Source organism: Neomonachus schauinslandi, chromosome 9, assembly GCF_002201575.2.
Source record: "Neomonachus schauinslandi chromosome 9, ASM220157v2, whole genome shotgun sequence".
Classification (NCBI taxonomy): Eukaryota; Metazoa; Chordata; class Mammalia; order Carnivora; family Phocidae; genus Neomonachus; species Neomonachus schauinslandi.
Genome location: NC_058411.1, coordinates 4,504,285 through 4,526,937, shown reverse-complemented (window position 1 = coordinate 4,526,937; position 22,653 = coordinate 4,504,285). Strand labels below are relative to the sequence as shown.

Sequence of the window (22,653 nt, the reverse complement as noted above, 5' to 3'; positions counted from 1 at the left end):
GAGAAGTCCCAGGTTCTGTTCTCCCTGCCGCAATCACAGTGTGATCGGTAGCACGTGCTCCCACACGGTGTCCCCACAGCCCCAGCACCCCACCTCTCAGCTCCTCTCCTTCCACTTCACTGCCCACTCTGATCCACTCCCAAGTCCTGGTGACCCTTCTCCAGAATGGATGTCCAGTGTGTCCTCTGTTCTTTGGCTTGCCCATTGTCCCCTGGGACCCGGCCTGTCCTTCTGGATACCCTCTTCACTGGTCTCCCCATATTATTCTGGCCTCTTATGTAGCAGCATGAATTTTCTAAAAAGGAAAATCTGATTATTGCTTTGCTCTGGTTCGTTGAACCCTTCAGCTGCTATTGTACACAGAGGGAGATAGGCCTGCCCCGTCCTGTCCCTGGAGGCTTCCTCCCACTGGCCTCATTCCTTCCTCAGAAGCCTGCCCACCTCCCCAGCTGAAGTTACATTTTACCTGCTGTTACTACCTCCCAGAGCCCTGTTCTTTCCTTCCATGGCATTTCTCTCCAGGGGTATCTATTTATGCATTTGCTCAATGTCTGTCTTTTTCACTAGGCTCTCGTGAGTGGCTCTGTCCCCCTGGGGTTCTTGCAGTGAGCAACGTGCCTGGCACATACTGGGCCCTGAATAATTCTCTGTTGAATAAAACCAGTGAATGAATGAGAGTGGTCCACCCTTTCTTTTTCTTTTCTTTTCTTTCTTAAGATTTATTTATTTATTTGGGGGGGAGGGACAGAGGGAGGGGGAGGGAGAATCTTAAACAGACTCCCCGCTGAGCACAGAGCCTGAGGCGGGGCTCGATCTCATGACCCTGAGATCATGACTGGAGCTGAAACCAAGAGTCAGATGCTCAATGGACTGAGCCACCCGGTGCTCCTGGTCCACCCTTTCTAAGTCTCCCTTACAGGATTTACCCACCTGTAAAATGGAGGTAACTTCCCTGCTGACTTGCGAGTCCATGTCATTTGGGAAGTGCTGGGGGATGTGGTGCACAAAAATTAAAGTATGATATCATTACTGCTTCTAACCAGGTCGGGCGCTCCTCTTTTCCCCTCCCGTTTTTGAAGGAGAGAGTACTTCTTAGCATAAAAGAGTAGAGAGCAGGGAGTTATTTCTTAGTTCAGGATGGGAGAGAGGTGTGGCTGAAGGATGATGTGACAGGCAGCCTGGAAAGTTCCCCCCGTGCTTTTCCCAGCTCCCAGCAGGCGAGGCTGGTGTGCAGGAGCATCTGGCACTGCTGAGTGAGGCCCCGCAGGGCTTCCAGCTGTGGCCATGCTGAGAGCTGATGGGGAATGGCAGAGCTGGGAAGACTGGGGGACGCAAGACTGCAGCCTGTCTTCTGAGAGAGAAGAAAGATTGTGTAAGAAGCCGTCAGTAACACTAGTGTTGACTCATGGCAAAATTCTAGAAGGATTAGAAGGATTTGTGTGAAAACTTTGGGTTGCAAGCAACAGAACACCCAGTTCCTAGTAGCTGAAGCAAAAAAGTGAGTCTGCTGGCTCAGAGGTGACAAGGTCAAGGATTGTGCAGCTTCAGGCATGGCTGCCCTCGGGGGCCCAGGTGTCCTTGTGTCTTGGTCTCATCTTCTCTGTCTCTGGCATGCCCCGGTCCCAGGGACATGTCATGCCTCTGGTGGCCCCCTTTTGGCTTCAGGGCGACTCCTTTGCTACCCCAGTGGAAAGGAAATGCCTCTTCCCTTTTATTGCCCATGGAAGGCCTGGGCTTGTACCTCATTGCCTCCAGTTGGCCAGGCCTGGGTTACATGTCCTTTGTAGAAGTTAGAGTCAGTGCCTCATGTACCCCAGTGACTGAGTGGGGTTTGAATGGTTCTCCATGGAAGGGTGGGATGCTCATACCAGAAAAAGGGCAAATGGACATTGGGCTGGCAGTAGGATCCAGGGCATTGCAGGATTAAAGACAGATGTGCTTGCCAAGAACCAGCATTCATTCACCAAAATCATTCATCCTTCTGTGAGTTCTTAGGCTCATAGGATCTGTGTGTATTGAGGCTGGAGACCAAGTCAATCTTGATTTGGAAAGGCATGTGACTCTTAAAGAACCCAGGCCTTTAGAACCTTAGAGATTTCATCTCATCCTTCTTTTATAGAGGAGCAGGAACCAGCCCAAAGTCCCCGTGGTGCCAGAGTCCAGGCTATTCTTGTGAACATAGAGAGAGAGGTGTTTACCAGGTGAATAATCATGGCTCATTGAAAAATAGCACCCAACTGAAAGAATTCATGATTAATGCTCAGAGTAGGGAAGGTCTCTCGTGGCCGAAGGGCATTATACTTAGCATTCTTTGATTCCACAACTTAATAATAAACAAATTGGTGTTATGGAGGGGAGATCTGCTCTTCCAAGCTGGAGATGACTGTAGCTAAGATAGTCATCCTTGTATCTATCTGTATGTCTCTCCATCCATCTGTCATTCATCCATTCCATCTATCCCTTCATTTTATCCAACAAATATATATTGAGCCAGACCCTGTTCAACACCCTGGGAATATAGAAGTGAACAAGATAGAGAATTAATAGCGTCCTTACTCTCACAAAACTTACATTTTAGTGGGAGAAGCAAACAAAAACCAAACAAACAAATGAAATAAATATGTTGCTTTGACGTAGAGTAGAGCCAGCTAAGATGAAGGAGAGTGAGGGGAGCAGTGTTTAAATCGGGTGGTTTAGGGACTGTGTCTGAGTAGAGACTTGAGTGAGCCCTGTGCCTGTCTGGAGAGAGCATTCTAGGTACAGGGAAAGGAGGTGCGCGGGCCCTGCGGCAGAGGGTCTGATGTGTGCAAGGAGCAGCCAGGTGGCTGCTGTGGCTTGAGTGGAGATGGGGAACCACGGGGCTGGGGGGGTTGTCCAGCGGGGGAGAGGTGGGACCTGACTTCTGACTCAGAGGGCCACTTGGGCTGCTGTGTGGCAGCAGATTGTGGGGCTGAGTGGTGGCTGAGACCCCAGTTTTGAGGCTCTTGTGGGGGTGCAGGGGAGAGTTGTTGGTGTCTCAGATGAGGGTGGTAGCAGCAGAGCTGATGAGAAGTGGATACATTTGGGGTATATTTGGACGATGGAGCTGACAGGTGAGGGGGAAAGCACCTGAGGAGGTCTATAGTACTTTGGAGCGCCACATTAGGGGGCAGTGATTCAGTGGTGGAGTTAATGTGAAACAGCTAAGGGGCTGTCAGTGGGCAGAGGGGTCAGTCTGGCTTGGTGCTGTGTTCTCCACAGAGCAGGGTTAGGAGCAGTTGGCGGACCATGGGGTATGTTGCAGGTGGAAGAGTGTTGGTGTTAAGCCAGCAGGCTCTTGAGCCAGACTGCCTGGTCCCGATTCTCTGCTCTACCTCTCACAGTGTGACCCTGGGGGAGATGACCTCTCTGTGCTTCAGTTCCTTCATCTGTCAGATAGCATTTATAATAATATCTACCTCATCGATCGTGGTAAGGTTTGGGTTAATTCTTGCAAAGTGCTTAAAAGCATGGCTGATGTGTATTAACTGCTGAATTCTTGATGACTGTTACCAGGAGGTGGGAGGTGAGGTGGTATTTTGTCTTAGAATAATGTCCGGGATTGTGATGCTTTCAGAAGGGGCTCTGACTCCTCTTGGAGTCCTGTACTCATCACTGCTGGACATGCTGCACCACCTGCTGGGGACCCTGCAGGCTGCTGAGGGGTCACCCCACTCTACAAGGAGGGTGGACTTGATGACCTCCAGCTCCCCATGCGTTCTTTAGCAACCTCTGTGATGTGTCTTGCTCTTAATCCTTTCTACGCTAAGAAAACTCTTCTTTGCCCTTTTGCAGCTTCTGCTGACATTTAAAACTCCTTCCCTTTGTACTGACCTTATTGAATAGAGAGAATAATTTCTTGGAATTCTCTGTATAATGAATGCTCATGTACTTACAGATTCTGATTGAGTTTCTCCTCATTCTTTCCTTTAAGGGATCTTCCATCATTTGGTATAGAAAACATTTTAGGAAGCACTTAGGAAGATGGTGTAAAATGAAAAGATTCTTTGGTTCTCACTATTTCTGCAAATGTGTGCCCCTTGTAACACATCTATCAGCCGAGGTACCTTGCCCTTAGGGAATCAAGTGAAACTGGTTCAAACTTCTATGCCATGTATCCTAGGAACCCTGCAGGTTTCCCAGGCTCTGTACAAGCTTTCCTGAAGCTGACAGGGCTGGGGGAGTAGTGTGGTGGGATCGTCTCCTCAAATCATTCCTGGCTTCTCATTCCTGCCTGCAGTTTATAGATCACTTCTGGCCTTCTTGTCACCTCTGTGACACAGCAGCGCACACACACAACAAATACTCCAATCTCCTCACTCTTCTAAATATTCCTACCAGAAGGCAGGGTGCAGGGAGATTGTTACTGAAGTATTGGGGTAAAGGGTTGTGTGTGTATGGCAGGCATGGGGGTGGAAGTGGGGAGGTGGGGTGATGTGTTACCCTCCAGTACTACAAAACAGATGCTTAAAACTGGGTATTAGATGTGGCTTCCAGTAATGAAGGAGCAGTTCCTATCAGAATAACTGTACAGCTGACAACCATAAACTCTGAACAACAACAACAACAACAAGCTTACCTGAAGGTATTGGAGAGCAACAAAAAGCAGGCAGATACTGGAAGGGAGCTCTTAGAACAAGGAAATGGCACTGGGTGAGTCTCCTGCTTTTATGTTTTCCTGCCTGAGGGTGGGCTCCAGTCCGTGCCAAGCAGAGCAGCTAAAAGTTGGATAGAAAACCCGCAGTGTTACTGACTTGAAGAAGCAGAGGACAGACTTTGGGGCAACCACAGCAGCTGGAAAGTAAGGAGGGAAATCTTAGAAAGGAAAGAGTCAGAGAAGAGGAGCCATAAATTCTGTGTATAGGCTCTACCCAGATCTCTGGATGACTTCTGAACCCATGCATGGAGCAGAGATGTCCCAAGCAGCTCAGCTAAGACTAGGAGAACTGAATAGAAATTTCTGCTGCTGCATACAACAGAGGAGACAGTTTAAAATGTGAGTAGAGCCAAGTAAGCTGACTGTTTTTTTAAAAAAATTGTTCTTCAGAGAAACATAACAATCCAGAGTTTATACAACATAAATTTGGTATATCTAGTATTCTACCCCAAATTACTCACTATAGGAAGAAATAGGAAGAGGGGACCCATAGTCAAGAGAAAGGCAATCAGTGAAGCTTGTCTGCAAGATATCCAGATGTTGAAATTAGCAAAGTATTTTAACACAGTTATTATAAAAGTGCTGAAGGACACAAAGGAAAATATATTCACAATGAATAAAAAAGATAGGAAATCTCTGTAGAGAAATAGCATCTATAAAGAAAAACAAATGGAAATCCTAGAACTGGAAAATATGGTATCTGAAATAAAGAATCAATCATTTGGACTCCATTGCAGAATGGAGATATCAGAAGAAAGAGCCAGTGAACTTGGAGATAAAACAAATAGATATTATTCAACCTGAAAACAGAGAAAAAGAATATGGGGAAAAAAGAACAGATACTCAGGGACCTCTGGACAATATCCAAAGATATTTGTGTAATGTATATTGTAATACTGTATGTATAATTGAGTTGCAGAAGGAGATGAGAGAGAATGAGGAAGAAAAAACTATTTGAATAACTAATGCCAGAAAACTCCCCCAATTTTTTTTGATGAAATATGTATATTTACAGATTCAAAGGAAAAAAAAAAACTTTGCAAACTCCAAGCAGGACAAATACAAAGAGAATCACACCATGGCATATCATAGTCAAATGTGGAAACCAAAGGTAAAGAAATTTTTTTTTTAAAGATTTTATTTATTTATTTGACAGAGACATAGCAAAAGAGGGAACACAAGCAGGCGAGTGGGAGAGGGAGAAGCAGGCTTCCCGCGGAGTAGGGAGCCCGATGTGGGGCTCGATCCCAGGACCCTGGGACCATGACCTTAGCCAAAGGCAGACGCTTAACGACTGAGCCACCCAGGTGCCCCAAAGAAAAAAATTTTAAAGTAGCCAGAGAAAAATGAATACCATGTGGAGGAGAATAATGATATGAAAATCACTGACTTCTCATCAGAATCTGTGGAGTTCGGAAGCAGTGGAATGGCATCTTTAAAGTGCTGATAAAAAAAACAAAAACATGTCAACTCATGATTCTGTATCCTCTAAGAATGCAGGTGAATTAAAGACATTTCCAGATAAATGACAACTAAGTGAGAATTCATTGACAGCAGACAGGCACTACAGAAATGTTAAAGGAAGTTCTTTAGGATAAAGGAATATGATACCAGATAGGAACTCAGATCTTCAGGAAGGAGTGAAGAGCCTGGAAATGGTAGATATGTGGGAAAATATAGAAGATCATTTTTTCCTCTTAAATAAAAAAAAATACATATGACTATTTAAAGCAAAAATGATCATATTACTTGTGGGGTTTATAACATGTGGATGTGATACATGCAACAACTATAGAGTAAAGAATGGGCTTGGATAAAAGACATGGTTTCAAGCTTCTTATATTTTCTGTAAACAGGTACAATATTAACTGTAAAGAGACTTTGAAATATTAAGAATGCATACTATAAGCCCCAGAGCAACCACTAAAAAAATAACATTGAGGAATAGCTAACAAGCCAATAAGTAAAATGGAATTGTAAAAATAGTTATTTCAAAAGAAGACAGTAAAGGAAGAAGAGAGAAATAAAACAGAGGTAAAAACAGAAAATAGCAAAATGATAGATGTAAATCTGATCATATCAACAATCACATTAAATGTAAATGGATTAAACACTGCAGTTGAAAGAGATTGTCAGAATGGATACAAAAGTAAGACTAAATTATATGCTCTCAAAAAGAGGTGTACTTTAAGTAAAAAAAGAAAGAAATAGGCTAAAAGTAAGTGGCTGGAATAAAGAGATACCATCCAAATAGTAGGCATAAAAGAAAATTGGAAGTATTGTTAATATTAACCAATAAAATAGACTTCAAGACAAAGGACATTACCAGAGATAAGAAATAATACATTTCATAGTGATTCAAGAATCAAGAACTTATCAGGAAGACATAGCAATCATGTATGCACTGAATAACAGAGCTTCAAAATACATGAAAATTTTTTCATAGAATTAAGGGAGAATAAAAAGATTCATACTTATACATGGAGATTTTAACACTCCGCTCTAAGTAATTGGTTGAACAACTAGACAGATCAATAAAGATGGAAGATCAACTACCTTCACTTAATTGACATTTATAGAACGCTATACATAACAGGTGCAGGATACATTTGCTTTTCAAATTCAAATAGTACTTTACTAAGATAGGTCATAAACAAAGGATTGAAGGTCATTTAAAAAGACTGAAACAACAGGGAGCCTAGTTTCTGTTTACAGTGGAATTAAATTAGTAATAAATAATGAGATACTGAACAATACGAAAAACTATAAACATTTGCAGTTAAGCCACACACTTCTAAATAACTTATGGGGACTTACACTTTCAGCTAAGCTGGAGTAATAGGGACCAGATTTATGCTCCAGTCTTAAATGATTTAAAAAATCAGACAAAATATAAGAAGGAGTTGTTTTTCAGACATTGAACACTAGGCAGTGTAGACAGTGATGCCTGAGAGAGGGGGAAGCAAAATGAAATGGGCCCTGTGAGTGCTCCAGCTGACTGCCTGGTGAGAGTTTCCAGACTGCAGCACAGGGAGGAGAAACCCAGAAGGGTCCCAGTGGTCATTCTGACCCGAGGAGACAAAGCTGGGAGTCCAGGAAATCATGGCTACTAGAGTTCTTAGGACAGAGAAGCAGAGATCAGAGAGATGCACCAAGAGAAAGCTCCAGAGATCTGTAGGAGGCTCCTTCAGAGTCTTCAGTGGAGTACTTGATCAGCATGTCTGTGAGGAAGTTCCTTGAAGCGGGAGAAGAACCACTCAAAAAGAATAGGATGAATAATCCCCAGAGCTCACAAGGCCAAGAAGAGTTCATAGTGCCACAAACCAGAGTGGGAAGTCCTCATAATTCATTAGAGTGTTCTCTTGGTAGCAGGGTAAAATAGCCCTAGACTAAATGGTGCTCTGGTCCCTTCTATCAGAGCTTTGAAACTATCCTGGCAAGGAGTGAATGGTTTCCAAGTTATTTATGTCCCAGAACAAACCTCAGGAATACATAAATATAAAACATCCACTAAAGTAAAATTCACTGTGTCTGGCATCCAAACAGGGATTACAAGGAAGACAAAGAAGTAGAAAAAACCAACCTATGATTAGAAGAAAAGTCGATCAATAGAAGCAGACCCAGAAATGGCACAGATGGTGCAATTAGTCAATAAGAATATCAAGCCAGCTATTATAAATATGCTCGATATATGCAAAAAATGCAGAGAAAAGCATGAGCATGTTAAGGAGGGACAGGGAAGATAGAACAAAGATCAAAATTGAACTCTAGAACTGAAAAAAAAAATCTCAGATGAAAAATGCACTAGGTAGGATTAACAGCAAATCAGAAACAATAAAACGTTAGCAAATTTGAAGACATAGTCATAGATACATTTTAGAATGTAATACAGAGGGCGCCTGGGTGGCTCAGTTGGTTAAGCGACTGCCTTCGGCCTAGGTCATGATCCTGGAGTCCTGGGATCGAGTCCGACATCAGGCTCCTTGCTCAGCAGGGAGTCTGCTTCTCCCTCTGACCCTCCTCCCTCTCATGCTCTCTGTCTCTCATTCTCTCTCTCGCAAATAAATAAAATCTTAAAAAAAAAAAAAAAAGAATGTAATACAGAGAGTAAAAAGCTTGAGGAAAAAATGAACAGAGTATCACTGAGCTGTGGGACAATTTCAAGCTCACCTGATATACATGAAATTGAAGTCCTCAAAGGAAGAGCAGAAGAAAATATTTAAAGAAATAACAGCTGAAAGTTTTCCACATTTGATGAAAATTAGAAACAAGAATAGAACCAAGAACCGCAGTGAACCCTAAGCACAAGAAACATGAAGAAAAAAGTTCACCAAGGTACGTCTTAATGGAATTTCGTATAACCAATGATAAAGAAAAACATTTTGCGAACAGCCGGATGGGGAGAAAAAGGCAAGTTACATACTGAGGTATGAAGATAAGGATGACAGCAGACTTCTTATTGGAAATAATGCCAGAAGCCAGTGGAACAACGTAAAGTACTGAAAGAAAAAAGAACAAACCAAACCATTGTCAGTCTAAAATTTAATACCCAGCAAAATATGTGTTTAAAACAAAGGCAAAATGCTTTTTTAGACATTTATAAGCTGAAGTAATTCATCACCAGCAGACTTTCATTATGGGAAATGTTAAATAAATTTCTCAAAGCAGAAGGAAAATGATGCCAGATAGAAATCTACATTTACACAGGGGAATGCTGAGCACCAGAAATGGTAAATATGTGGATAAATGTAAATAATTTTTGTTCTTATTTAAAAATAACTTTAAATGATGATTGTTTAAAATAAAAACAATAACCATTTTTTTATGGGGTTTGTATAAAATGTATGATAATGCATACAAGCTGAGATGGGGAAATGGTATGTATTATTATTATGGTTCTTATAAAACAAGCACTAATATTACTTGAAGGTAGACTGTGGTAAGTTACAGATGAATGCTATAAACCTTAAGATAACTAGTAATAAAACAAAACAAAGATTTATGGTTAGTAATTAACAATGGGAGATAAAATGAAACAAAAAATATTCAATTCAAAAGAAGGCAAAAAAGGGATAGAGGGAACAAAGGATAGATGAGATGAATGGAAAATAAATAGCATGGGGTGCCTGGGTGACTCAGTCGGTTAAGCACCCCACTTTTGATTTTGGCTCAGGTCATGATCTCAGGTTCGTGGGATCAGCCCTGAGTAAGGCTCTGTGCTCAGCGAGGAGTCTGCTTGTCCTCCCTCTGCTCCTCCCTGGCTCCCACTCTTTCTCTCTCTCTGTCTCTCAAATAAAGAAATTAATAGCATCCTTAAAAAAACCACAAGAAAATAAATAGCAAATTTAAACCCAAACTGTATCAATAATAGATGAAATGGTCTAAATACCTATCTATGTATATATGTACATATGTATGTATGTAGAAAGTATGCACAAGTGGGGGCAGGGGGAGGGGCAGAGGGAGAGAGAGAATCCCAAGCAGGCTCCACACCCAGCATGGAGCCCGACTTGGGGCCTGGTCTCAACGACCCTGAGATCATGACCTGAGCCAAAATCAAGAGTTGGACACTTAACTGACTGAGTCACCCAAGCACCCCAGCCTAAATACCCATTTATTTATTTATTTGATTTTATTTATTTATCTGACAGAGAGAGACACAGTGAGAGAGGGAACACAAGCAGGGGGAGTGGGAGAGGGAGAAGTAGGCTTCCTGTAGAGCAGGGAGCCCGATGCAGGGCTCAAACCCAGGACCCTGGGATCATGACCTGAGCTGAAGTCAAACGCTTAATGACTGAGCCAACCAGGTGCCCCTAAATACCCATTTAAAAAGACAAAGATTCTTAGATTGGATAAAATGTCAACTATACAATGCCTACAAGAAACTGACTTTAAATATTAAGGTGCAAGGAGTTAAATGTGAAAAGATAGGATAAGATATACCATACGAATACTAATTTAAAAAAGTTAGAGTGGCCATATTAATATCAGACAATAGATTTCAGAGCAAAGAATATTAGCAGAAATAGAGTTATCTTATAATGATGAAGCAGTCAGTTCATCAAAAGACATACCATTAGGTGCATAAATATTTATACACTTAATAAGAGCTTAAAATACATGAAGCAAAACTTGTAGAACTGAATGAAGAAATAATCAAATCCACAATTATAGTTGCAGGTTTCAACACCCTTTTCTCAATAATCAATAGATCAAGTAGACAGAAAATCAGTAAAGATACAGAATATTTGAATAACACTGTCATGCAATTTGGCCTAATTGACATTTATAAAACACTCTATGTAACAACAGCAGAATGTACATTCTTTTGAAGTGTACGTAGAATGTTTACCAGGGTAGACCAAATTCTAGGCCATAAAACAAATCTCAGTAAATTTAAAAGGATTGAAATCATTCAAAGTATTTTCTCTAATGGTCATGGGATTAAATAAAAAATCAATAACAGGTATCTGGAAAATTTCCAAATATTTGGAAACTAAAAACACACTTCTAAATAATCCCTGGGTCAAGGAAGAAACTGTTAGGGAAATTAGAAAATATATATATATATATTTTTTAAGATTTTTTAAAATTTATTTATTTGAGACAGAGAGAACGAGAGAGAGAGCACATGAGAAGGGGGAGGGTCAGAGGCAGAAGCAGGCTCCCCGCCGAGCAGGGAGCCCGATGCGGGACTCGATCCCGGGACTCCAGGATCATGACCTGAGCCGAAGGCAGTCGCTCAACCAACTGAGCCACCCAGGCGCCCGAAAATATTTTGAACTGAATGCAAATGACAGCACAACATATGAAAATTTGTGGAATGTAGTTAGAGCAGTTCTCAGCTGGTAATTTATAGCACTAGATGCCTATATTAATAAAAGAAAAAAAGGAAAACTTCAAATCCATGATCTCAGCTTCCACTTTAAGACATGAGGCAAAAAAAGAGCAAATTCAACCCAATGTAAGCAAAAGAAAGGAGATTAAGATAAGAGCAGACATAATTGAAATAGAAAACAGATAAATAGTAGAGAAAAATCAGTAAAACCAAAAGCTGGTTCTTTGAGATCCTTGAAACTGATAAACCTGCAGCCACACATCAGGAATAAAATAGAAAAGACACAAATTACTAACATAATGTGAGAAGTGACTTAATACAAATTCTAAGGATATTAAAAGGCTACTAAGGTAATGTTATGATCAACTTTATGCCAGTGAATTCTGCAACTTAGATGACATGGATAAATCCCTTGAAAGACCCAAACAGGAAAAACTCACCCCTGAAGAAATTGATAACTCCCAAAGCCCCATATCTATTAAAGAACTTGAATTCATAGTTAAAAACCTTCCCACAAAGGAAACTCCAGGCCCAAATGACTTCACTAGTGAATCTTAACCACATATTTAAGAGAAATAATACCAGTTTTGTGTCTCTCTTAAAATTTATATTTTGAAGTCCTAATCCCCAGTGCCTCAGAATGTGTCCTTATTTGGAGGTAGGGTCTTTACAGAGATGAATCAAGTTAAAATGAGGTCATTAGGATGGGCCCTAATCCAGTATAATTGGTGTCCTAATGAAAAGGGGAGATTTGGAGACAGACAAGCATACAGAGAGAACACCATGTGAATGTGAAGACAGCTATATATAAGTGAAAAGGAAAGGTCTGGAACAGGTCCTTCCCTGACGGCCCTCAGAAAGGGCCAACCCTGCTAAGACTTGATTTCTGACTTTTAGTTTCCTTAATCATGAGATATAATACAATTCTGTTGTTTAAGCCACTCAGTTTATGGTACTTTGTTATGGCAGCCCTAGGAAGCTACTACACAATTCTATTCAAACTCTTCTAGAAAATCATAGAGAAGGAAACGTTTTTTCAACTCATTCTGTGAGACCATCATTACCTTATACCCAACAAGAAAAAGACATTGTAAGAGAAGAAAGTGATAGATCAGTATCTTTCATGAACATAGGTACAAAATTTTTAAATAAAATTTTAGCAGATTAATCCACCTATGTGTGTGTGTGTGTGTATGTATGTGTGTATGTGTGTATACATACATACTTATTTCTATGTGTTTATAATATCATGACCAAGTAAAATCTGTCTCAGGAATGCAAGGTTCACTTAATATTTGGAAATCAATCAGTGCATTTCAGCATATTAACTATAAAAGAAGAACTGAATGATCATGTAAAGAGATACAGAAGGACCATTTGACAATATACAGTATTCATGTCTGATAAAAACTTTTGCAAACTAGAAATAGAAGAGAATTTTCTCAAACTGATAAGGGGCATTTATGAAAACATTAGCTTTCACATTATACTTAACTGTGTAAAAAACTGCTTTCCCCATCAGATCAGGAACAAAGCAAGGGTGTCCACTCTCACCATGTCTATTCAGCATTGTACTGGAGATTCTAGCCAGTGCAATAAGGCAAGAAAAAGAAACAAAAGATATCCATATTGGAAAGGAGAAAGTAAAACTGTCTTTTATTTGCCGAGAACCCAATTGTCTATGTAGAAAATTCTACTGAATCTACAAAAAAAACTTCTAGAATTGAAAAGTTGGTTTAGCAATTGCAGAATTCAAGGTCAATATGCAAAAAGTAATTGTATTTCTATGTATTGGAAATGAAGAACCAGAAATTAAAAATCAAAAATACCATTTATAATATCAAAACATGAACTAATTAGGGATAAGTTTTACAAAAGATGTGCAGATTTTTTCATTAAAAAACTACAAACCATTGCTTAGAGAAATTAAGGAGGACCTAAATAAAAGGAGAGACATATCCTATTCATGCATTGGAAGACTCAGTGTTGTTAAGACATCCCCCCAGACTGGTCTATAGATTCAGTGCAATTCTAGCCCTTGACACACACACTGTAAAGGAATCCCAAAGCTTTTGTAGGCAGGTGGCTTGGTGAAGGTTTGGGCCCCGGTTGCACAGGCTTGCTGAGCTAGTGAGTCTGACAGTGGTCTCTAGAATGATATCCTGGGGCAGCAGGGGCTGTCAAGGGGTGGAGAAGAAGCCGGGAGGTGCAGCTGAACTAGGAAGGTCTGCAAGGTAGGAGCTCTCAGGGAGGGGCCAAATGGGAGGCAAGGTTCACCCAGAAGTTTGATAGCCATTATGTCCAAGTGGTAGAATTATGGATGATTCTTATTTTCTTCTTTGTGCTTCTCTGTCCCCCCACCCCACCCCTCCCCGAGCAGACTTCTAATATAACCAGAGAAACCACAGTCTTGTAGTTGATTCCTATGGGATATTGTTTTTTTTGCATACCTATATAATTTGAATATTTTACAAGGAGATTGTATTTGTTTTGTAATCAAAAACAAGGTGGACAGGTAGGCAGGAAGAACATTGCTAAAGCAGTAGGTCTTAAGAGACTGTGAGGAACTCCTGGTGGGCCCATGTATCAGTAACCAGGACATGGAAACCACAGTAAATATGGGACAGCCAAGCAAATGTACATTTTACTTGTCGTGTTCTTTCTGAATCTGACTTCTGTTGGACACATAGAATGTCTCTCTCTAGTTAATGCATCAAGTCATCTTAGAACATTTGACAGAAGACTTAACTCCTTAATTCCGTAGAGGCAGATTGGGATCTCTAATTACTTAATTGAAAAAAGGTACACACTTCAGCCTGCCACAGTGCTTGGGAATTAATCTTTAAAACCTGACAGTGAACATTAAATTCAATTAGGGAGAGCGATTAGCAGAGATTCTTCTCTCCTTCACCCTGGGTAGCTTTGAGAAGTGGCTGACTGGTCTGCATTGATTCTGACACTATGCTTGTGTATATATCAACCAGGAGAGCCAAGTATGCATTTTTCACTTCAGAGGAGAGTTATCGGACAATTTACAGATTGATGGATTTCCTTAAACATGTCTCCATGGCTGATTCAGAAGGCCCCCTGGCCACGAATTCAGACTCACCAGTTTGCTGCTTTGGGCCTTGGTGTTTTCTCCTCCTCTTCTCTTTTCTTCCCCTGCTCCTCCTCTTCCTCCTTTCTTAACTTTCTCCTCCTCCTTATTTTGTTGGTTCTACCTTCCAAGCAAGGCCACTTTTCCATGGCCTCCAACTGGTTCCAACCGTGCTGCTCTCTCCCCTGGATTCTTGCAGAAGCTCCACACTGTCTTCCCATGTCTTCCTTGCCCCGCACGCTCCTCCTGGCACAGCAGCCAGAGGGCTCCTGTTTCTGCCTGCAGGATTCTTCCCCAATTTCTGTACAGCTCCTTTCCTCACCCCTTCAGGTCTTCCTTCAAAGCTACCTTCTTTGAGAGGCTCTTCCTGGCCACCATTTCAACTCCTTCTCCTGACCTTAGAGCTCCTTTCCTGCTCACTTATGCCCTCGGTCTTTACCACTACCTTGTATGCTACATAGATTCTGCTTGTTTATCTTGTTTAGTGTCTGTCTCATTGAAGGCAGAGGTTTTTGTCTTAGTTGTTTACTGCTGAACAATGCCTGGCTAATGCAGGTACTCAGGAAATGTTTGTTGAATGAATGAAAAAATGAGTTTTAAAAAAATTTTTATTTATTTTTTTAGAGTTGGGGAGGGGCAGAGGGAGAGAGAGAATCTTAAGTAGGCTCAATGCTCAACACGGAGCCCAATGAGGAGCTTGATCTCACAACCCTGAGATCATGACCTGAGCCGAAATCAAGACTCGGACGCTTAACTGACTGAGCCGCCCAGGGGTCCCAAAAATGAATAGTTTAATAGATGGAAACATTTTGGAATATTTGCTTCAGAGCATAGTCAGTCTCTCTCTCTCTCTCTCTCCTTCTCTCTCAGAAATACAGCATAGTGTTCACAGTACCCTTCTGTCAGCCCCGCCCTCCCCCGCCACTCCCTGGAGTGACCCTCATCTTCATACATATTGTTACAGTCTTACTGCAAATGCACAAATAAACATGATAGAATTTTGCATCATGTGTTTTTTTTTTCTTTTTTAAGATTTTATTTATTTATTTGACAGAGACAGTGCGAGAGAGGGAACACAAGCAGGGGGAGTGGGAGAGGGAGAAGCAGGCTTCCTGCTGCGCAGGGAGCCTGATGCAGGGCTCGATCCCAGGACCCTGGGATCATGACCTGAGCCGAAGGCAGACGCCTAACGACTGAGCCACCCAGGCGCCCCCCCATCATGTGTGTTTTTAAGATTGTATAAAATGTATACAGCACAGGATTTACTGTTTTAACCATTTTCAAGTGCACAGTTCAGTGGCATTGAGCACATTCACATTGCTGTGCAACCATCATCACCATCCATCTCTAGAACTCTTTTTGTCTCACAAAACTAAAACTCTATCCCCATTAAACACTGACTTCCCACTCTCCCCTCCCCCAGCCCCTACCCCCCCATTCTCCTTTCTATAGCTATGATTTTGACTATTCTAGGAACCTCGTGTAAGTGGAATGATACAGTATTTGCCCTTCTGTGTCTGGCTTATGTCAGAAGACACTCAGCACAGTGTCTTCAGGGTCCATCCATGTTGGGGCAGGTGTCAGAATCTCCTTCCTTTTCAAGGCTGAATAGTATATGGATGGACCACGTGTTGTTGATCAGTTCATCTGTTGATGGACACTAGGGTTTTCGCCTTTTGACTCCTGTGAATAATGCTGCTATGAACTTTGGTGTGCAGGTATCTCTTTGAGACCCTGCTTTCAGTTTTTTGGGTATATACACACAAGTGGAATTGCTGGATCCTGTGGTGCCTCTGTGCATAATTTTTAAAAAAGATTTTATTTATTTGAGAGAGAGTGCGAGAGAGAGCATGAGCAGGGGGGAGGGGCAGAGGGAGAGGGAGAAGCAGACTCTCCGATGAGCAGGGAGCCTGAGGATGACGTGGGACTTGATTCCAGGACCCTGGGATCATGACCTGAGCCGAAGGCAGATGCCTAACTGACTGAGCCACCCTGGCGCCTCTTTGCATAATTTTTAAAGAAACTGTTGTACTGTGTCCACACAGGCTACACCTTTTCACATTCCCCCCAACACTTGTTCTTTCCTTTCTTCTTCTTCTTCTTCTTCTTTTTTTTTTTTTTGATAGAAGCAGTGTTTCCTGTTTTTATAACTTATATGGTATCTTGCTGCATATATGCAGCTTGTCTTATGTAATCAATATTAGGTTTTTTATTGCTCAGCCATGTCAACCCTCTAGGTTTAATTCATTAATTTTACTTTATTTTTTCTATTAAAGAGTCATACTTGTACATAGTTTTGAAAAAACTGCACTCTGTTCTACCACAAACTCCCACTCCACTTTGAAGGCTTCTGGCTGTTTCTTTCATTATTTCTGTCCATATTTCTAACTTTTTTTTTTTAAGTAGGTTCCATGCCCAGTGTGGGGCTGGAACTCATGCTGAGATAAGAGTTGCGCACTTATTTGTGGAACATAAGGAATAACATGGAGGACATTAGGAGAAGGAAGGGAAAAATGGGGAGGGGGAGTTGGAGGGGGAGATGAACCATGAGGGACTATGGACTCTGAGAAACAAACAGGGCTTTAGAGGGGAGGGGGGAGGGGGGAGGGGGGATTGGTTAGCCTGGGCACGTACTGCATGGAGCACTGGGTGTTATATGAAAACAATGGATCATGGATCACCGCATCAAAAACCAATAATGTATTGTATGGTGACTAACATAACATAATAAAATTAAAAAATAAAAAATAAATAAAAGAACAGTTGCGTGCTGTATCAACTGAGCTCTTGGGGGTTCCCTTAACCCCAGGCACACCTCTGTCCATATTTCAAATGTAAATGCTGCTCTTTCTTGATTTTTCAGTTCGAGACCCCAGCTATTAACCCCTAAGAAGGAAAAAAGGATCTGAGCTCTATTAGCATTCTTTGATGGCTGCTATTGACCTCTTGTTTTCTTTTTCTTTTTTTTTTTTTAAAGATTTTATTTATTTATTTGACAGAGAAAGACACAGTGAGAGAGGGAACACAAGCAGGGGGAGTGGGAGAGGGAGAAGCAGACTCCCTGCCGAGCAGGGAGCCCGATGCGGGACTCGATCCAGGGACTCCAGGATCATGACCTGAGCCGAAGGCAGTCGCTTAACCAACTGAGCCACCCAGGCGCCCCAGACCTCTTGTTTTCTTAAGCTCAGACATTTACATATGCCCCGGAAACATACTTTCAGAACTCTGATCCTTTGCATTTTGAGGAACTTCTGGATGCAGCAGGATGAATTTTCCCATTTTGAAAGGGAAGTCTGTCTCTGGATCGGGTCTGTGGATGTGTGGGTACACTTTGGGTTATTAGGGAAATGAAGGACATGAAGCTTGGGTTCTCTGATGTAACTGAGAGAGGGCCAGAGAGCACTGCTGGTAAGAGCTGCGTGTGTGGCAAGCCCCAAGGAGCACGCCCACCAGCCCCACTCATTCCTCACCACAGTCCTTGGGATGGGGCTCTTCTTATCCCCACTTCATGGAGGAGGAGACTGAGGCCCAGCGAGGCCAAGCTGCTTGGCCAAGTCACAAGACCTGCAAGCAGAAGCGTCACATGGGAGGCACTTGGCTCCGATGCCCATGTTCTGGCTGCCGGTGCTCTCCCTGCTTCTCATGTTTGATCCTCTAAGCCACCTCAAATGGTGGGTGGGAGCATCCCCTGCTTCCTGTAGTGACAGTGAAGGTAGGAGCCTAGCCCTGCTAAGTGTGTGTGTGTGCCAGGCCCAGAGCCAGCCCTGTCAGGCTCCATGCTAACCAGCCTTTCCCTGGGGTTCCTGGGAGAGCTGGTGAAGGGCTCTCTCATGTGTGGAGTGGCCCTGGCTCTTAGAATGTGCAGTTTATACTTGAGGGTTTAAGAATGTATTTCAGAAGTCATTGAATGTACATGGGGCTTTCTGCCACGGGCCTCATCACCGTGGAAAGCCAGGGTGGGAATGAGGGACCATACCTTCTCCCTAGGAAAAAGAACAGCTGGCCCTTTGGGCAGATACTGGCTCTTTACCCCACTGTAAGCACAGGTGTGGCAAGGCTGTTTTGGATCTTACTCTTAAAGCGGGAACCTGAAGATAGCCTGACCTGGTGCAGTGTCCACTCCAGGGCTCACAAAGCCCCGTCTCAGAGGACAGATGTCAGAGATGCAGGCAAAACTGGGCTACAAGACAGTGAACAGAGCAGGATGTTTGGTGGTGAGCAGCTGCAAAGTGGATGGGAAGGGCTGGGTGGCTGAGTGGCAGAACTTGGGCATGCTGTTTTCTTGGGGGTTCCCTTAACCCCAGTAAAGGTTTTGGGAAAAACTCCCCCTCACCTCGCCAGCCCCAAGCCTTTACACTTCAACAAGGAAAAGTCTAACGGTATTGTTTGGTTGGTAAAATAACAGGCATCTAGTTCCACTATGAGACCCTCTCCTCCTGTAGAGGGGCCAGGCTGAGCCCCGGAGGTCAGGCCCCCATGTTTGACATCTGGCACTGTGTTTGCCTTGTAGGTGTGGAACGCCGTGGACTCGGGCCGCTGCTTGCAGACCTACTCCCTGCACAGTGAGGCGGTGCGGGCTGCCCGCTGGTCTCCCTGTGGCCGGCGCATCCTCAGCGGTGGCTTCGACTTCGCCCTACACCTAACAGACCTTGAAACAGGTGTGTTTCACGGCATTGTTACCCCGAGGCACCCCTTCCTCACCCGGAAGCTTCTCTGGACGGTCAGCAGCCACAAGCTGCACACGGTTTCAGGGCAGTAGGAGAGAGCCCACGGGAGAGGCTCACACTTGGTGAGCAGGTTTCCAGGGTGTTTGCCCGGAACCAGGACTCTCCACAGGGGGTTTGAGAGACAGAGGACAGAGCCGCAAGGTTGTCTCAGCCCCATGTGGGGCTGGATAAAGAGGTGGCTTTTTAATCAACTTCTGACATGTAATTTGTACCAAAATAGATTTAGCTTTATCACGGTGTCCTTTGGTTGAAATCAGTTTAGAATTCCTGTCAATTCATTATCGTTGAAAGGCTGTAAGGAATGATTCCAGCTCATAAGGAAAGTCTGCAAATGAGTTCTGCTTTAGTGCCTACACTGAAAAGGCATCTGGGTAAGATGGATTTGTGCTGGGTAAATCCTAAGGGGGCTCTTGACAAGCAGGGCAAGAAGGAGAGATAAAGCAGTGGAAGATTACTAGGGGCTCCTGTGCAACAGGCACTCTCAGCCCCTAATCCAGCCACAGCCCCCCGAGTGGGGTCCTGTCTGTGCTCCTCAGGTGAGGCCAGAGCTGGCTTGAAACCTCTGCCCCTGACTCAGGCTGGCTGGTCTCAGCACCCATGTTGCCTTTGCCTCCCTGGGCTTCTTCTGGTCACTTTTCTGCTGGACAGAGTTCCCACCCTTCCCTGGGGTGTCCCCTTCAGTCTTCAGAGAGGCCTCTCCCGCTCAGCAGTCTCCCAGGGCCTGGCAAACAGGAGGTGACAGTTCTGGGCCCAACCACACAGCTCCTCCCCCGCAGGTATGCATTCTCCAGAGTGGAGGGGGTACAGGGAAGGAGCACAGTGGATGGATTGGGGTAACTGTGGGGGTCGTTTCCCGACCCGAGCACCCTCATCTCCTCTGGCCTGCTGAGGGGTGGTCCTGCAGCTCCTCTGACTGAGCCCCATGCGCCCTCAGTGGGGATGATGAAAAGACCGATGGCTGTGTCAGTGGCCAGTACTGTGCCGCAGGCTTTAAAAATAACATGCAGGGGGCGCCTGGGTGGCTCAGTTGGTTAAGCGACTGCCTTCGGCTCAGGTCATGATCCTGGAGTCCCGGGATCGAGTCCCGCATCGGGCTCCCTGCTCGGCGGGGAGTCTGCTTCTCCCTCTGACCCTCCTCCCTCTCATGCTCTCTGTCTCTCATTCTCTCTGTCTCAAATAAATAAATAAAATCTTTAAAAAAAAAATAACATGCAGTCCTCACCACAGCCTGCTGCCCTGCTTCTTTCCCCCGTTTTATAGGTGAGAAGCCTGAGGCTCACTGCAGCGAGTAGCTTGCTCAGAGCCTCCCAGTGGCGCATGGCAAGTGGGGATTTAGAGCCATGCCTGCAAGTGCAAATCCTGTGCTCTTTCCTTTTTTTTTTTTTTTTTTTAAGGATTTTATTTATTTGACAGAGAGAGAGAGAGCACAAGTAGGCAGAACAGCAGGGAGAGGGAGAGGAAGAAGCAGGCTCTCCACGGAGCAGGGAGCCTGATGTGGGGCTCGATCCCAGGACCCTGGGATCATGACCTGAGCCGAAGGCAGCCGCTTAACCGACTGAGCCACCCAGGTGCCCTTCCTGTGCTCTTTCTACATCTATATGGTGTTTTTCTTCTCAACAAAGTGTTTCCCCAACCATTTGTGATCTTACTGTGAGCCCCGCAGGGCCGATGAGGGGGCCATGGCTCAGGGGTTTGGTGCCACTTAGTTGGTGATGACTGCAGCAGGTAATGTTCTCCTACAGTCTTACAAACGGGGTCTCATTTAGGCCCCACTCACCCTTCAGGGCCGGCACCACCAGACTCCTCTTTTCACGCACAGGTCTGCTTGGTTCACTGTGTTTCTATGTGCCCAGTAAGCCATGCTCAGCATTGGAGACACAGAGGTGAACAAGACCCAAAATCCACCCCAGAAGCTCTTGTTTGCTGGGGGAGACAGAAGTGCAGAGAGAATCCCAGATTACAGTGAGGGAGTGAGATACAGGAAGTGCAAGAACGTCTAGCCTAGAAGATCAAAAAAGACTTCTGGGAGAAAGCGGAACCTACCCTGAGGCAGGAACGAGGGGGACAGAGGATCCAGGTGAAGGGGGCACGGTTGAGGGGGAGAGAAATGGGTTCTCAGTAGACAGGACCGTGAGGACAGAGTTGGTACAAGAACATGAACTGCGTGGTGTGTGTGGAAATGTGGGGTGCAGGGATCTGGGGCAGCGAGTCTGGAGGTGCAGGAACAGGAGCTTGAGCTTCATGCAGTTCCTGGCCTATGAGGTATGCATTCTCCAGGCACTGTTCCCCATTCCAGGGTCACTGAGCACCCCTGGGTACCTGCACTGCCCACCCACAGAGCGAAGGAGTGATGCATACTGGGGGGGGAGTGGGATGTTGGATTAATTAAGTATAAGTTCATTTGATAACATTAATGGATTCCTAGTGGCCCTTTGTCCTAATGGATCTTCTCAATCAACAGATGTTAAAGAGACAGTGTCATTGTGTGTGTGGGTGTGTGTGAGTGTATGTGTGTGGGGGGGTGGTTCTGAAATTTTTAGATGTTGAGTCTTCCTGCCTGACAAGTTAGGGACTGCCACAGCAGATGGCGGTAGGGGGCCATTGTTGAGTTTGGAGCAGGAGAGAATCACGGCTTGATTTGTACTCTGGGCAGTTCTCCCTAGTGTCTGCAGCTGGTTGGGAATGACCTGAGGCAGGGTGGAGAGCAGGAGGAGGGGAGAAGGCATGCCTTGCCCAGTTGGTGGCAGAACTTCAGGGAGAGAAGCTTGTCTGGCCCCAGGCCCAGCGCGCTCCTCCAGCTGTGGTGTGTTGGGTGGTATAGGGAAGGCGCAGCCCCGTCCTCAGGGCTTTGCCTGAGATGGAGGACTTTTCCAGTCCACCCACCTCCCGGGAATAGCACTCCTCACCTGGTTCATCTGTTGAGAGCTCAGTTCCAGTCATTCAGTAGGTACTTACTGAGTACCTACTATGTACAAGATCTGGTGGGGTGAGCTTGTTGGTGAGCTTTTTGGATATTCTTTGTCCTTTGGGGACAAGGCTCTCAGGGTTTGGACCTTACCCTTGGGGAAGCCCCCCAGCCCCTAGATGGGACCTCTCTTGCCAGGCTGGTTGCTGGTTTCTGTGTCTGTCTCCCTGACTACTGTGGGCACTCCTTGAGAATGGGACCTGTCCTGGGAGTTTTGGTGTCTCCATCATCTGGCCAGGGCTGGCTCGGAGCAGCTGCTCAGTGTGTGAGTGGAGGCTGGCCCTTGCTGGGCAGTGAAACCCATCAGTGGCTGCCAGGGTAGGCGAGTAGGCTCTCCCCGGGTCTCCCACC

General features: G+C 44.3%; 1 protein-coding gene across 2 annotated transcripts in view; it reads left to right on the top strand.

The window, feature by feature from the left end:
* Positions 1-22,653, top strand: part of WDR25 (WD repeat domain 25) — a 139,181-nt gene that overhangs the window by 66,704 nt on the left and 49,824 nt on the right. For both annotated transcript variants that reach the window (XM_044917903.1, XM_044917904.1), the window contains one exon: positions 19,121-19,268. In XM_044917903.1, the coding sequence (XP_044773838.1) occupies positions 19,121-19,268 (148 nt within the window). The remainder of the gene's footprint in view (positions 1-19,120; positions 19,269-22,653) is intronic.